Below are 15884 nucleotides of genomic sequence, written 5' to 3'. Positions count from 1 at the left end.
ACTGTATTGTATTGTAAATAATGACATTAACAAATGGTGCTGTTCTAGAAAAGTGTCCCAGTAAGCCAGCAAGAATAAAACCAGGACGGTGAAACTGGAGCAGCTCAATGGAAATCATTCATTCTGTTATTGAAACCAGTGTTTTCCTTGTCAAAACGTCTGCAGTGAAAAAGTCCCGGAGCTCCCCTCTCCATCAGCGGGCCCAGCACTCATCCACTCAAACACGCAGCACTTTTTACCAAGTGATGACAGAAGCAGTCAAATCAAATGTGTTCTCGGATGTTTTCACTCCCATTTTTCGTGGTAATTTGCCAAAGCTATAAAAACAGGTGGATGTTAAAGCCGCCTTGTGGCCCAGAACTGTAAATGCACCCTTTGTGCAAGTCCATCTTCCGGCTATGATGAAACCTCATCTCAAAATTACATGTTTAGAAGTTTTTCCAAAAAAAGAAGAAGAAAAAAAAAAAAAAAAATCCATAAACGCCTTAAAGTAGTTCAGATGTCTTCGTCTTCGTCTTCCTCGGGACGAGCAGATCTACGAATGTGCAAACAATCCTCGCCTCTATTTCCACCTCAGCTCCAGCAGCCAGACGATATTGAAAACTTGTGTGACGTATAGACTGTCTGTCCGAGTCAGACCTGCCGTCAGCATGCGTTCAGGGTTCAGGGTGATCCAGAGAGAAGCAGAAAAAAATATCCTGCGTCATTTTGCCGAGCTCAGCTGAACCAGAGAAAGAACTGAACTCTAAAGCAGCTGTTTGGTGAATAAAAACGCAGGTTGTCGACCTGATGCTTGTTTCATCAAAGCCTCCTTTAGGATTTTTTTTTTTACTTCAGCTGTCATTTGTGACGCACAATCAAACCCACAGCTTGTACAGTTCATCTATCCACCGCAGCGCAGCACCCGACCCGCTCAAACCTGCTGCCATAAGGTTGTGAATTACACTCAAATCGCGCAGACATTTGCAAACGTCGAACATCTCGTGAATTTCTAATAAACCGCGCATGAAAATGAGGCCGGAGTTAGAAACCGGGCCTCCTTGTGTTAAATGTCGGCTGCTTCGACGCCCCCGTCTTCGCCTTTGTGTTCGTTTGTGTTGCGAGGTCCAATCACAAGCGCTCATTGGAGACACGCGAGGACAAGATAAATCTGGACGAGGGCTTTCGCCGCAGCTCAAAAACAGAAATGCTCAGCCGTGACGGCCCGGTAACTGTGCTCAGGATACGCGTTGTAGAATCTGAACGAGCACGGCGTGGACACGTCGCCGGCGTGGACACGTCGCCGGCGTGTTGTTTGAGGTGGGGACAAATAAAAAAGTGTTTCCTTCCCGCATACGACGCCTCTAACAAACACACGGAGCACATGAGGAAGCAGCTAATTTATTTCACTACTCTCTGGATACTTTGCACAGTTCATGTTCACGCATTGACATTTATTACACATTCAGGCAGGGGAGGGCGGGGGGGCGGGGGAGGGGGGGGTCGATTTCACCTGAACTACCCCTCCCCGGGACCTGCGCCTTACATTATACACTCACTGCTGATTGGTCATCCCACTTCCTGGTCATCCAATCAGGGCCCTGATTACAATCACACCCAGCAGATTTCAGCCCGTCACCGGGCCACAGAGATCGATAAAGGCAATGCACTGTTTTGTCTTTAAACGAGGCTTTCATCTGAAATATTATATCATATTTAGAAAAAGAACATTGACCATATTCAATTAATAAGCAATGCGATCTGGATGCCACAGAAGAGAAATTCATTGTACCAGCCGGCACCCTGGGAGAGTCTCTCAACACGGGCTGACGTATTCAGTACCGACTGGCCCGACTGGCCCGTCTGGCCCGTGTCCCGTCCCCCTCCCCACCCCCCTTCCCCCTCCCCACGCTCCCAAGCGGTCTTTACAGTAGTTCCCAAGTCACGTGATCTATGCAAAATAAAGGGCTCTTGCATTACAATTTTCTGATTGGGTCATTCTTTTTCTAACAAAATATGAAAATCTATAGAAAAAAATCTTCATTCAATAAAAGGCAGAAATATCAAAAAAGAAAACGCTGGCTCTCCGACATCTTTCAGCTTGGAGGCCAAATTCCAGCGAGAGGAAATTGCACTTGAGCAGCAGAACGGGTCTGTGAGGGCGTCGCCGGTTCATTTCTTGCGGGCGTGTTTGTATTTGTCCACGTAGGCCTTCACCAGGTTGGCCACCTTACTGGAGTTCACCTCGCCACTCTTGCTGTGACATATCTGAGGAGGAAAGGTCAAACGCACGCCGTCAGACTCACAGATCATCTTCGCTGCCAATAAGGAATACAGTTTGAGGATCAACGTGATACATTTGAAGAAAACGTGGTTTCAGACGGTCTATTGATAAAGTGAGACAAAACTATTTCAATCAATCTGCCGGCGTAGACGGACATAACCAAAAGTTGATCTTAATGTTTTGAGTGTGTCTGTCAGTACGGTGGTTGTGTATTTGGGCTGAACACAACCGGAGCAGACACACAGCATCAGAGCTGCTGCTTACTAAGGATGAGTGAAGATTTTGGAAAAGTCATTCAAATAATTGAATAGCGTCTCTGGTTATCTTCTTGTTTTTAACTGTAGTTGGTAGTCATGTGTTGCCTCCCCCAGAAGGTGGCAGTAAAGTACCTAAACGCTGTCTGTCAACAACAATTAAGCAACATAAGGAGAAGAAGAACATGTTGCTACCAGGCTGTGGAGATCCGTCGGGTAAAACGTGGCTCTGTGAAATTAAATACCACCGAGCAAACAGGAAATATTCAATCACTACTTCAGCTGTCAGAAAGTTCAGCAGCTCCTTTAAAAAAAAAAAAAAAAAAAGAGGTGCAATGCAACCTGTGCAGGTAAAGATAGCAGATCATCAGATTTGAGAGCAAAGCACTGATGCTGCATCCACAGGTCAATAATCAAGCAGTCAACACGTGTCTGAAACTCTCAAAGTGAACGTTTACCTTCTCGACCGCCTTGCGGACGATCTCCTTGTATTCCTCCTTTGTGATTTCCTTCTTTTGGTAATACGGTTTGATGGCTGTCTTCACTTCATTTACAGCTTTCTCTTGGATCTGTTGTTTCTAGAGCAGAAACGGGACATCAGATTGCTTCAGGAAAACCGGACGGAGAAACTCGACACCTGAAAAGACGCGGCGATGACGAGACGAGCGGCCGCATGTTACCTTTTCTTTTTTGGAGCTGTCAGCTTGAGCCTTCTTGTGGTAGCCGGGCTGAGTTGTAGAAGATGGTAGAACCTGGCTGAAGGTCAGCTGGCCCTGGGTCAGTGCTGCGATGCCAGCTTTGGTTGGGGTGGGAAGCAGGGCGGGTTTCCCGTAACCCATCATGGTGTTTACCATCTGGAGCAAAGCAGGGAAGGACAGTGAGGATTACAGGATTCTGTATTTTAGTGTCCCTACTTGGAATCGGGATTCCTGCACATTCAGGATGTGGAGCCGGTTTCTCAGCCGTAGTCCCGTCTACGTCCCCGTTACCGTTACCTGTGTCGCGTGGCCGTCGGGCTGAGCCGCTGCTGTCTGGCTGCCTTGCTGCATGGGCGGAGGTGGCGGGGGAGGGGGCGGGAGGCCCTGAGCGCCGACGGCGGGCACCTGAAGCAGTGGCACGGCAGGGTGGAGGTGCATGGGGACCTGAGGGGGCATGGCGTACGGCGCCGCGGGCTGCAGGCTGACCGGCAGGGCTCCTCGCGGGCCCGGCATCGGGTAGTGGTGGTGGAGAACATTCAGCTGAGGAGGAACCACGTTCATCACCGGCCCCGGAGCGTTGCCCGGCACCGCCGCCTGGGGGGGGGCGTCGCTTTTAGGGGGATCTGGAGAACAAAAGGAACGAAGGACGCGGAGTCAGCTTCGCTCGGCGAGAACCGAAACCAATTCTAGAGTTGATTTACAGCGTCTATTGAAACTGGTACGACGACGTTAAAATACGTTCAGAAATGATGAACGTGAGCAGAAGATACCTCACGGGAGGCGTTAATGGTAAACAACAAATGGTCGAAATAAATAAGGAGCCTTTCACAAGTAGATGCTGAAGGAGCAAAACAATCGTGAGGTTTTTGTGGGAATAAATTTACTTCAAAAGAAATCATTTCCTCTTAATGTAAAACAGCTCGGAGGCCTCGGGGTAATTTCTGCTTCGCTTTCTGTTCACAGTGAAACTAAAACTATCTTCCTCTCCTCGCCTCAAAGAGAACATTAATCCCAAACAGCACGACTGCTGCTCGCCTCCCAGAGGGAAATGAAACTGAAGCATGTATGATTATATCTTTTACATTTCTTGTGGTAGTAACAGAAGTGTTATTGCAGCGCTGATAACAGTGTTTTCCAGCTGTAGGGAGAAAGTAAAGGAGTTTGACCTGCTGCTGACTGCTGCTCCTCCTCTTGTCGGTTCCAGCTGCCGGGTCCTCCTCTCTCCCTCTTGGAGTAATAGTCCTGAACGTCTGCGGGTAGCGTCCTCCTGACAGCCCAGCTGGAGGCAGAGGACCAGCCTGACCGGTCGAGCATGGAGTCGCCCTGCTCCGAGTCTTTCCTCCGACCGCCGCCTCGGTTCTCGTTGAAGCGGCTGTACGCGTCGTTCCCTGAATTGTTGCCTGTACCTGAGAAGTTGTTTCTGGGCTGCCAGCGGCTGTCGGACGTTTCTTCCTGTTGGTTGTAGAAGCTCCGGTTGCCGCCGCCGCCCCGCCCGGTTCCCCGGCCGCGTCCCCGTGACTCTCCCCCCCAGCGAGAGCCGCCGCCGAAGCTGACGTCCCGGTTCCTGCTCTCGGCATCTCCCCGAGTCTTTTCCGTAACCCAGTCTGGATTTTCCGACCAGCCCTGGCGCTCCGGGGAACTTTCTGTCGGCAAACCGTTTTCAGAGCGGCCGGTGCTTCCGTGATACCTCCGCCCCTCACCACCAGAACCGCCCCCTGACCCGCCACCAGACCCGGCGCTGGTCCCGGATCTCCAGCCGCCCCTACGCTCCTTCCTCTGGGGAGACTGCTCTCTGGACGCTGGCCGTTCAGGACTGGCCCCTCGCCTGTAGGACCTTGTTCTGGATCGAGATCTAGACCGAGACCTGGACCGGGATCTAGAGCGACTCCTGGATCTCCTCCTCCTCCTCTCACGACTACGGTCCCTCCTGGAATACTCTCTGTCTCCATCCCGGTCCCTGTCTCTGTCTCCATCCCGGTCCCTGTCTCTGTCTCTGTCTCCATCCCGGTCCCGGTCCCTGTCCCTGTCTCCATCCCGGTCTCTGTCCCTGTCTCCATCCCGGTCCCTGTCCCTGTCTCCATCCCGGTCCCTGTCCCTGTCCCTGTCTCTGCTACGAGCTCTTGAGGAGCGGTTTGAGGGTGGACTCCCGTCACGTTCTCTGGACCTTGATCGAGATCGTCGGGATGATTCTCGCTTGGATTCCCTCTTTGGGGACCAGGTGGAGGTCGGGGAGTGGAAGCGAGAGCGCCGCTGCTTGCCATTCTTCCTCTCTTGGCTCCGTTCTCTCTCCGGCGGGTCCTTGGCGCTCTCACCTTTGGAGACTTGGCTGTCAGAGGCCGGAGCGGGAGGTTCTGCGGCAGCTGGGGACGAACTCTCACTGGGAAGTTCTAAAATGGGATTGTTCCCGAGGTCGCTCATCGGTGAACCGCAATCCATGGAGACAACATTTGTGTCATCCTGGTATTGGCTGACGTCATTGGCTGCTTCCCCGGAGCTGTCCGTCCCTGCCGGCTCTTCTGATTGGATTATTGTTGCATCGGTGTCCTCGGAAGCTTTAGCTTCAGGGTCGGCGACGTGTTCCTCTGACACTGCATCGCAGGGGGAACCCGGCGGTGCCGAGTCCTCGCACGATTCCACCGCCACGTCCTTCGAAGATTCTTCATGGTTGGCTTCTTCTGACTCTGCACAAATCTCCATGTTATCGTCCTCCTCAGCCTGCTCGGCACACCGCGGAGACATCTGGTCTTCCGGCGCCGTGTTCTGAGAGTCCGACTGGGACGGCGAAGTCCCTTTCTCAGAATCCTTTTCGTCAGAGGAAACTGGGCTGGCTGGTTCCTCTTCCTCTCTTTTGCTGTGGACGCTCTCGGAGCAGGAGACGGGACTGTTCGGAGCCGACTCCGAGGGACAGGAGAGGTCGTTGTCGCTTTCCTCAGCTTTCACTTCTTGTTCATTGGATTGTTCCTGAGTCTCATCGCTCTTCTGCCCTTCGTCATTCATCAAAGATCCTGCACCTCCTTGCTCGTCGGCCGAGTTGAAACCTTCCTGGTCTTCATTGAGGCTACCTTCAGCATCGGACTGCTGCGGCTCCGAGTTGTTCACATCCGGCTCCTCTTTAGTTTTATCCTCTTCCTCTTCCTCCTCCTTCTCCTTGTCGTCACTTCCATCCCCGTCTTCCTCCTCCTCGCTCGCTGCGGGGCTGTTCACCACTTCAGGAGCAGGTTTTTTTCTTGCCGTGGCTTTCCGTTTCCCGCTGGCCTTACGGTTTGTTACCTGTTTCCCCTTCCTCTTGGCCGGCACCTGAGAAGTCTTGCCCAGCTTGGTGGACTGGCTGGCAGACGAGTCGGAGTCTGACAAGCTGGACTGCGGTGGTGATGAAGGGTCGGATGCAGGAGTCTCTTCCTGGGTTTTACTGTTGCGTCCAGATCGTCTGGACGGTCGAGACTCCTCTTTGGTGGGAGCTTTGGAGGTTGAAGCTCGGCCGCCTCTCTTCTCGCCTCCTTTGGGACACGTGATGGCGCAGACGACACCCTGAAACACTAGGAAATAAACAGACGGCTGTGAATACCATCTGTGGTTTCTTGGAAATCTCAACACATGTTGCGAAGCTCCCACACACGGTGGACGCAAAAGGCCATCGCCAAGTCAGAAATGTAACATTGTGTTTGTAACATTAGAGCCAATCCTGCTGATGGGTATGTGTGTGAATCTGGTCCTTGTTTAAAGGATCCAGTCCACTAAATTAAAGCCTTTCATAATGTAATCTGTGTTTTGTCGCCGACATTATCGTTTATGAATAGCGACAAATGGCATTTTTTAAACATGAATTTTGTTTGCCCTCATTAGAGTCTCTCTTCAAAGGGATGGACAGGAAATGTGAAGGGGGAGAGTTGGGGTGCATCGTGCATGCAGATGAAGGAATTTCAGCCAGAGGTCGACTGATAGTGTGTTTTTTTTTAAAGGCTGACATAACTACAACACTTTCAAACAGCTGGTATCCATTTAATCAGCTGATACAACACTATGAAAGTATGTGGCTGGTTTATTCGAAGGAAAAATGCCCGATCGGTATGTAAAGTAACGGTTGAAGGTTTTTTTTTACTCCCCATCTGTCTTGTATTAAAAGATGATGATAACGTTGCGTTAAAGTCGTTTTTGTGGGAAGAAACAAACTCGAAATGGTTCAGATATGTTTTGAAAGGCAGTAGTTGTGAGTGTTGCTTTAAAATCAGCTGCTCCAACTTTTAGCCTGCGAGCACTAACGTTTCGCCCACATTATCCAAGTCTACTCTCAGGATAATGTATCGAGGGCTTTTTTCATTTCTGTAGAGATGTTTGTGAGAAAAATGCTCTCTGTCGTCTACTGTGAAATAAAATAATGGAATCGAGTTCCACTATTTGGCACTTTGGATCTCATGTCTTTGGTTGAAGCATTCACAACAGTCCGAGTAGTTGTAACCTCCCACTGTCATTCATACTGTATCAACAATTTAAGAAGACCAACTTAAAAGCTTTGATCCTGAATTTGGAGTATTTGGATCAAGTAGTTTGTAAAAAATAACCTGTGGCCACACTTGTTATTTAAAAGTTACAGATACAGTGAATGTTGCTTGTCTTCTGCTGCTGTGTAAAAAGTACCCATTTCCTATTTTAAACAACTTGGATGTTGATTGGTTAATAAAACATCTACATATTCCATCACAGTGTAATGACAATCTAATTTTACAATAAACAAATATAAAAAACACGATCTCTGCACGCTTCAGCAGTGTGTATGAGGAACCTTTAAGAATTTAAAAAGTGGAAAAGAAATCATTGTAGTCTTTTTTTTTTTGTTTTGTTTTTGTTTTGATCAACTATAAAACATTTTAAATGGTAGGCAAATGCAAAAATGAAACTAGTTATGTACATACTACATTACAAAATTAAGAATTGTGCCAATCTTAAGCTCTCCCATTATCATTGTAGTAGAAAGTCAACTGTGTCAGATGTGACTCACCAAAATGGCTCGATCCAAACGTTGAGCTGGAGGTGAAGGGAGATGAGATGAGTCCAAAAGGAAACGGGCTGTGGTTCAAACTGGTTCCATGAAAACTCGGCCTGTAAAACCAACAACAGCCGTCAGCTCAGAGACCGAATCAGTGACGCCACTCATTCATCCACTCGTTTTCCATTAGTGTTATTAATATCACTTTATAATTATAATTACATTAGTTGCAACTTAAGTGGCATCATACTGTGCAGCCGAGGCCTGTGTGGACGGATGCTGATTACCGTCGGCTAAATATATTGAACATGTGTAGAAGAACTTAAAATCACAGTGATGTGGAAACTGCCACTCACAAAGGAGGCTCTCCCTCAGTCTGTGTCGGGGATCTAAACCAAAGAATTAAAGCTCCTGTGTTTTAAGCTCAGCAAACAGACTTGTTTGTGCTCCTCTATGAAATCACTTAAGAACGCGAAACAAGAACTGATACGAAAAAAAAATACATAAATAAATAGTCATCAGGCTCTTCTTCCCAACTGATGATCCAGATGATGTCACCTGGGTTTTAATAGGAAGTGCGTGTCAGACTGGCAGGGGAGCATCGACCTGAAGATGATATCAAGTTGGCCGAACAAAGTCACGGCGGTGGTCGGCTGGAAATTCATTACCTGGAGGTGCCGTCCGCGGGGATGGGAGCAGCAGGAGAGAGCCAAGGACAATGTTGCACCTGCGGTTTGCACTGCTTGAATCCAGAGTCATACAGGATGTCCTCTGCCAGCCAAACAGGATCTGCACTGCAGGACGATGGTAACGTGAGTTCATTAGGAAAAACTCTCAGCTGTGAACTTGTAGTCTGTACAAATGATACATCGCTGCTTCTTCTGACTCTGCTTATGCTAAACTATGTTCATGTTTGCTGTTAATTTCAATGTAAAATGAGATTATAGTTCAAAATGAAAACGCAACCAAAACAAAAATGAACGCTTCAAAAAGAGAAATATGAGATATTTGCAGGATTTGTCACCAAATAAAAAGTACATTAAAATGTTCCAGATGCAGAAACAGACGAGTGAACTAACTGCTGTTTTAGTGCAAAGTCTTATTCAGTGAGCTGCAGCGTGTTGAATCACACGCTGCAGCTCACAAGTGGATTTTGCCACTTGACCTCTTTCACAGCCGTTACTCAGAAACTCCTCAGATTCAGTAACATCGTGTCTGTCAGTTATGTGACGTAACTGCTTCTTGGAATAAGCACATTTATGAACCAAGTTCATCGAGACATTATAATGATATTTAGACTAAAAGCAGCGACAAAACAGGCAGCTGCAGGCACGTAAACAGAACTGTGTGTGAGTTTGTATTTTCACACAGCCGAAGTCATCCAGATGATGTATTTCGGCTTTTTTTTATAGTCCAAACCCAAACAGTGAAAAACATAAATGAGTAGCAATGAAAAAGTTCAGAGACTCTTTCCTGTTGTGTGCGACCGGAGCAAAGCACAGTGATGTGACCGGAGCAGAGGGAAGTAACAACCTTCGTGATCGAGTATTTCCAGTTCCGTCATTTGATTAACATCAGCACCTTTGTTCCACGTGTTTTTGTGAGCAGTGTTGCGTTTTCACCGCGGACTTGAGCACAGAGCAACCGACAGCACATTTGGAGTCAAACTCAGGAATCAGTAACAGAGGACATTCAAATGCTTCAGAAGATCTGAGGTGTTTTGAACGCCATTCCCGTTTCAGAGGGGCCGACCAGGACTAAACCGAGCGCCTCGAGTCAGGAGCGCCACCAGGTGGGTTTCCTTTGCCATTCATGGGGCGGTGAACCGTAGATTCCTCCCTCGGTGTCGACGCCGAGCTCTGCCGGGATGTTCTGAGGGAAAACAGTCCGAGTGAATGACCTGAGCTGTGGCGCGATGGCACTTTGGTTCTCCAACACGCCGACGCACACGCGCCGAGTTTCTCACCGGCAACGACACAGTCGCCCCTCCTAACGAACACCTACTCACCGGATTTGACTCCCTCTGACTTCTTCCAGCTCCCCAAAGATTTGACGCAAACTTTTGACGCGCGCTCTCGGCTCAAGTTTCAGGTCCGTGGTGAAATCATGGCGCACGTACAGGCGGTCACAAAATCACACGTAACACAGGTGGTGATGTAAAATAGCCACACAACTAGCGAGAGGTGATGGTCACATAATCATCACGCCAATATTTGTTTTACTGCATTTCTATTTTGATGCCGTGTAAACTGCCGTTTGAGGACCGTGGGACTTACACTTCCTGTGTTGTTGTCGTTAGTGAGACGCAGGGAGGCGCTGACCAGTTGCAGCACTCTGTTCCTCGCACCTGCAATAAAAACATCAAACACCAAAGAGATGTCAGATTAACATAAAAGGCCAAAACTGAAACGGTGAAAAAGGACCAAAAAAAAGAGAAATCTGACCTTTTTCCTGCTCAGCGAGAAAGGGTCCTCGTCGTTACCTGGAAGAGACGTTCACAGTCAGGTCGTGCTGACACGAGGAGGTCGGGCACATTTCTGGAAGACGAGAGGCTTTTACTCACATTTCCTCGCGAGTGCTTTTGTTTTGGTGTCCGCCGCCCTCTCCACCTTTTGCCGCCTCGTTCTTCTTGCAGGCTTGTTTCTAAAGAGACAAAAAAGAAAAAATCAACACCTCATTTGCTCTCAGGTTGATTTTATGAACACTGTTCATTGATTTTCTTCTGTTTCCGTACACCACGATCTCATGGAGGGAACAAAATGGCTGCCACTCACTTGCAACAGATTTTTTGTTCAGGGTTTCTACAGCAGCAACTCTCAGCTTCGGCTGGAGTCGGGCGCCTCCTCACAGGAACCTTAAAACAACAAGGACAGAAGCTCATTTAGTTTTAGTGAAAACATTTACAATATTTTGCGGGACACAAAGGTTCGTGGAGGTTGTGTGTGCTCGTTGTGTGACAGCTGTCAACTGTCAGCTTAACAAACTCTGACTGGAAGCTGGAGCTCTAACTAGCAAATATAGTTTCAAATGAAATGTGATTGACTTCATGCAAAGAGTTTCTATCCATAAAAACAGATGACAAACACAATGCAGACAGGAATATATTGGAGGGGGGGGGGTAACAGCAGCAAATGGGCTCAACTTTGACAGAGAAACCAGCGTCAGGAACCAGACCGACCTGCACGCAGCTCAGATTCCCGTCCCATCTGTAAACATTACTGAAAGGTCTCCTGTCCACCGGGCAGGAAGGAGCGATCTGCAACTTCAAAGTAAAGCAAACAAATAAAAGCATAATTAATACACGAACACTCTATCCACATTAATACACTTTCATTGAAAAAAAACAAACAAACAAACAAACAAACAACAGAACTTCGGCTGCGTTTACACAGAGCGCCGACGCAGCATTTTTTTTTTTTAACGCCTAAAACGGCAACTTTTGAAAACTATGCTGACCCCGTTTTACTTTGAAAAGTCCAGGACTGCAGTTCAGTCTGGATGGATGGAAACGAATGACGCAGACACTCTGGTTGGACGCCTCATTGGGTCAGTGATGACGTGTCCTCCCCTGATCGCCATCATGATCTTAATCAGTGGGTAATTTAACATGTATATTAAATTACAGGCATCGCTGACCTTGTTGTCCACGCCGGCAGATATTGTGCAGTTAAATTCTGCGTCTTTGAAGACTGCCTTGTGCAGCATTTGTTTTAGTGTATGTGCAGCCTAATACAAAGGACGTCTTTATGGTTCGCAGGCTCTTCCCCTCGAAGGTGAGTCGAGGCACGATACGCAGAGCAGTAACGGCCATAAAAAGTCAACTCCATCCACCGAATCCTGGAATTGGTTGAAAGATGCAACACGCGAGCGAATCCGTCGCTAGAAATTCAACCCGCACGTAACAAAAGTTGCAAAAACCTATCACACCCGTTCAGATAAACATTCGCTAATAACGAAGCAGCGCGGCGCGTCACCTCTGCCCACGTGACGAGGCATCTGAGGCAGAAGACGTGGCAGCAGCTGTCGGGCATGGCGAGCTCGCCTCCAGCCAGGACGCCCAGGCAGATAGGACATCTCTCCGCCTCCTCGGCATCTGTCCCATCAGGCGGGCCCTGGCCGCCTGAACAAACAGGAACACACACACACACACACACACACACACACACACACACACACACACACACACACACACACGTTAGGAGTATTTATCACTCACCTTGATAGTTTCTAATCAGTGTGAGCAGAAGGATTTTCAGTGTTACAAAAAGTGCGTTGTGGTCATGCAAGATGTCTCTGAATGCGTGTGAGGATCTCACCACTTCCAGCTCCAGTCATGTCCGGCCCCCGGCTGTCCTGATCACCGCTACAACACAGAGAAGGCGACACAAATGAAACGCCGTTTGCGTCATTATCTCTGCTCAGATCGGTCGATCACTTCCTACCAGTGACTCCAACCCAAACAATTTGCATGTCCACTCTTCTAAACTTCCACGGCTACGACCGAACGTAAGAAACAAACAAATCAAGTGCAGACAACAAGTCTGGCGAGGAACGACGGATGTACGTTTCAAAGCCCTGAGACGGTGCGTGTCGGTGCTCTCGGTTTGCACACAGCTTCACACGGAGAGAGGCGGCCTTTAGTTTTGTACACGCGAGGTTCAATTCAGACAAAAAAAAAAGAAGAAAAAGTTCAGAAATGTGTCTGAAGTAACTCTAAAACCAGAGAAACAACAACTTCCTCCGAGTGATGCTCAACAGAACGAGACGACAGGTGAGAGGCTGAAACCAGTTCGTTTCACAGCGTCGCCCCGAAGAGACGGACGAGGAGCTCAGACCAGCAGCAGAGCTGAAGTTACAGACAAGCTGCTTCCAAACAACGGCTCATCTTCAACAGTCCTGTCGCGATGCTGCACAAGAACTGGACGGACGAGAGACTTACTGAATAAAAACAGACCATCTACCCGACACTTGTTTCACCAAAGCCTCCTCTGGGTTTAGTTGGACGTTCTTTTTGGTTTGTTTACTTCATCTGGAACTTCCGACACGCATCAGATCCACAGTTGTGACGGAGCCCGCGTACAGTTCATTTATCCACCGCGGAGCAGAGACCGACCCTCTCGAAGCAGCTGGAAGAACGACGTCATCTGAACTTGAACTCGACGTGATCGGGTCGAGACCGACGGTTCGTGTTGAGAATTACAAACTTCAGTCGCTCGACTCTTCAAGCATTTAAAAAACAGGAAACACATTTCTGACTGACTTTGCTTTAAAATCAAATGAAGCAAAGACGTCTCATTTTGATCCGCATGTGTTCACAGGTTTATTTACTTGTTTTAGTTATGTGTGTGTGTGTGTGTGTGTGTGTGTGTGTGTGTGTGTGTGTGTGTGTGTGTGTGTGTGTGTGACACTGAGGTTCTCTACCTTTTGTTCAAATAACAGTTCAGTCACTTGTTTTGATAGATATAATAAATTCAACAGATGCTCGTTGATCAACATAAACTCTGAAACGAAGTGCTCGGGTCGCTGTCTGAACCGAACATCCCGAATGGTGCCGGGTGATGACGCCGACTTTGAGTTTTACAAACACAATAACATCACATCAGAAAGGTAAACTCAAGTTAAATAAGAAAATGTGAACGTTATGGAGGTGTGACAAATATTTGCACCGAGTGGGACAATTTACAGTTTATTAAATATTGTTTGGGCTGCAGGTAGATCTGCTTTTTAAACGTATTTTTTGTTGTTGCTGCGCAGACGGCCGGCTGCTCTGCGAGCGTGATCGTTCACATACTTGTGCTTTGTGTTACTACGGGATCCTTCCAGAGGACACACCAGACAAACGGGAATATAAATAGCACGCACTGATGTGACGGTCTCGGACTTGTTTCCAGTTATTTTTGCAGGTTTCCACTTCAACTTCTAAAATACCGGCCTCATACGAGCAACGACATGCAGGTAGTTGTTCATCGAGTCAATTGACTTCCTCGAGTCTTGAATGTTGAAACCTTTGCGGCGTCAGCAGCCAAACTAAGTAACCGTGACCGCGTTTCTGAACCTGCAGGGTGAGCTGGTCAAATGTTATTGTTGGAGACCGACAGGGACGGTTGTGCATCGTCTTAGTATTTATTGATGATGAACATCATCAAATAAATCTGATTTATTGGTTGGGCTGATGATGGGACATTTTCATTACATATTATTATTTGCTGCTACGGAAAATGCAGCTTGGAGAGGCTGGTACACCTCATACATATTTAAATATTATTCTACTGATGTCTTTCTTCTGGACCCCGAGTCTGTCATAAAGTTTTGAATGAATGAACACGTATGAAACAGCATCAGTCTTGTAAATCCTCGTTTGTTGCAACGCTGATTTTGAACTTCTTGTAATAAACTCAGGAGGTGAAAGTGAAATATGTCTTTCCTGCCGTGACTCATTTAATTTGACAACAGAGGCCTGAAACCAACACAGGCAGCTCTGGACAGGTTTTCTGATCAGGTGAAGTCTGAATCATCTTTGTGGTTTTCACGTTTCATCCCTGAATCCAGATGTGTGCGTTAAACATCAGGCAGCAGGCCATCACACCTCAGGACGAGTCGAAGCCTCCAGATGTTTGATCACCACTTTAAATCAAGAACATCTGGAGATCTGTCAAAGTGAAACGACCTGTGATCAAGTCTCGGTCCGAGTTTCACACATTTATAAACACCTGGATCAACCCGGGGTTTGATCCCGGTGCTCCGGCTGTCAGCTCCGACACCACCGGACGGACGCGTTTCATCCGGTTAACGGGGAGCCTCGGTCGCGGCTCCGGATTAAAAAAAAAACACCTTCTTCCACTTTGTATTAAACAGCGTCGATGTGGTGAAACAGCGGCGGAGCCGAGAGCCGAGGAGCCGAGAACCCGGAGCCCGGAGCCCAGAGCCGGGAGCCGAGAGCCCGGAGCCGGGAGCCGAGAACCCGGAGCCGAGAGCCCGGAGCCCGGAGCCGAGAGCCGGTAGCCCGGAGCCCGGAGCCGAGAGCCCGGAGCCCGGAGCCCGGAGCCGGGAGCCCGACCCCGGCGGAGGCTCCGTGTCCTCACGGCCTGTCCCGGAGACACAAACATGAGCTCGAGCAGCGCCGACACGACGGTGACAACACGGCCGCTAAAACAAAAACACCCTTAAAAACACGAAGCCAGGACGCGGCGGCCACGACGACCACACTGAAGGTCACGAGTGAGCTAGCTCGGTAGCAGCGAGAGGGTTGTTGTTGTTTGTTTTTGTTTTTTTATTTTTGTAGCTCGAAGCTAACAGGCGGCTTTGAACAACAGCACCTGCTAACGTCGCTTTTAGCCTGCTAGCAGCTAGCTCCGGTTACCCAGCAGCGGCGTCACTCACCTTTCACCGCAGCTTGCCGCTGGTTTCTGCACCTCGGAAACGGCTTTCGGCGTCCAAACTCCCGCTGCGAAATGCTGACAAGTCGCACCGCTCGGAAATTGTTATTGACAAATAAACGGAGCGCAGCTTTCAGAAAGTCTCAAGCCACATGTCTCGCGGTCTTGCCTGCGAGTTTGAGGCCGTCGGCGCCCCCTGTCGGCGCCGCCGGGCGTTACAGCGCGGAGGGGTTTTTAACCAGCAGGGGAATAACAGCAACAGGTGCGAAACAACACCAAACTGCTTCCAGCAAACTATTTGCTTATTTA

General features: G+C 48.5%; 1 protein-coding gene across 2 annotated transcripts; it reads right to left on the bottom strand.

The window, feature by feature from the left end:
• Positions 1-819: 819 nt before the first annotated feature.
• scaf11 (SR-related CTD-associated factor 11) lies at positions 820-15754 on the bottom strand. 2 transcript variants are annotated; one of them, XM_069700159.1, is made up of 15 exons: positions 15580-15754; positions 12516-12562; positions 12174-12319; positions 11378-11461; positions 10974-11053; positions 10763-10842; positions 10644-10681; positions 10476-10546; positions 8868-8993; positions 8212-8312; positions 4382-6751; positions 3513-3838; positions 3198-3371; positions 2976-3095; positions 820-2247 (listed from the first exon to the last, which is right to left on the bottom strand). In XM_069700159.1, exons 2-15 carry the CDS (start codon positions 12532-12534, stop codon positions 2152-2154), a joined length of 3831 nt encoding a protein of 1276 aa, XP_069556260.1. In that variant the 5' UTR covers positions 12535-12562; positions 15580-15754; the 3' UTR covers positions 820-2151. The 2 variants fall into 2 exon arrangements, with proteins under 2 accessions (XP_069556260.1, XP_069556261.1); XM_069700160.1 differs by having other exon boundaries at positions 11378-11455.
• Positions 15755-15884: the final 130 nt, after the last annotated feature.

Source organism: Brachyistius frenatus, unplaced genomic scaffold (assembly GCF_029030835.1).
Source record: "Brachyistius frenatus isolate BFR_SWC_R1_liver_20210118 unplaced genomic scaffold, ASM2903083v1 Contig_32, whole genome shotgun sequence".
NCBI lineage: Eukaryota > Metazoa > Chordata > Actinopteri > Embiotocidae > Brachyistius > Brachyistius frenatus.
Note: the sequence above shows the minus strand (reverse complement) of the source record. Positions and strands in the feature narration are given on the sequence as shown.

Coding starts and splice junctions, on each gene's coding strand:
- scaf11 (XM_069700159.1), bottom strand. Junction 10,682..10,762: donor AAAAGCACTCGCGAGGAAAT/GTGAGTAAAAGC, acceptor CGTCTCTTCCAG/GTAACGACGAGGACCCTTTC. Junction 3,096..3,197: donor ACAGCTCCAAAAAAGAAAAG/GTAACATGCGGC, acceptor TTTCTGCTCTAG/AAACAACAGATCCAAGAGAA.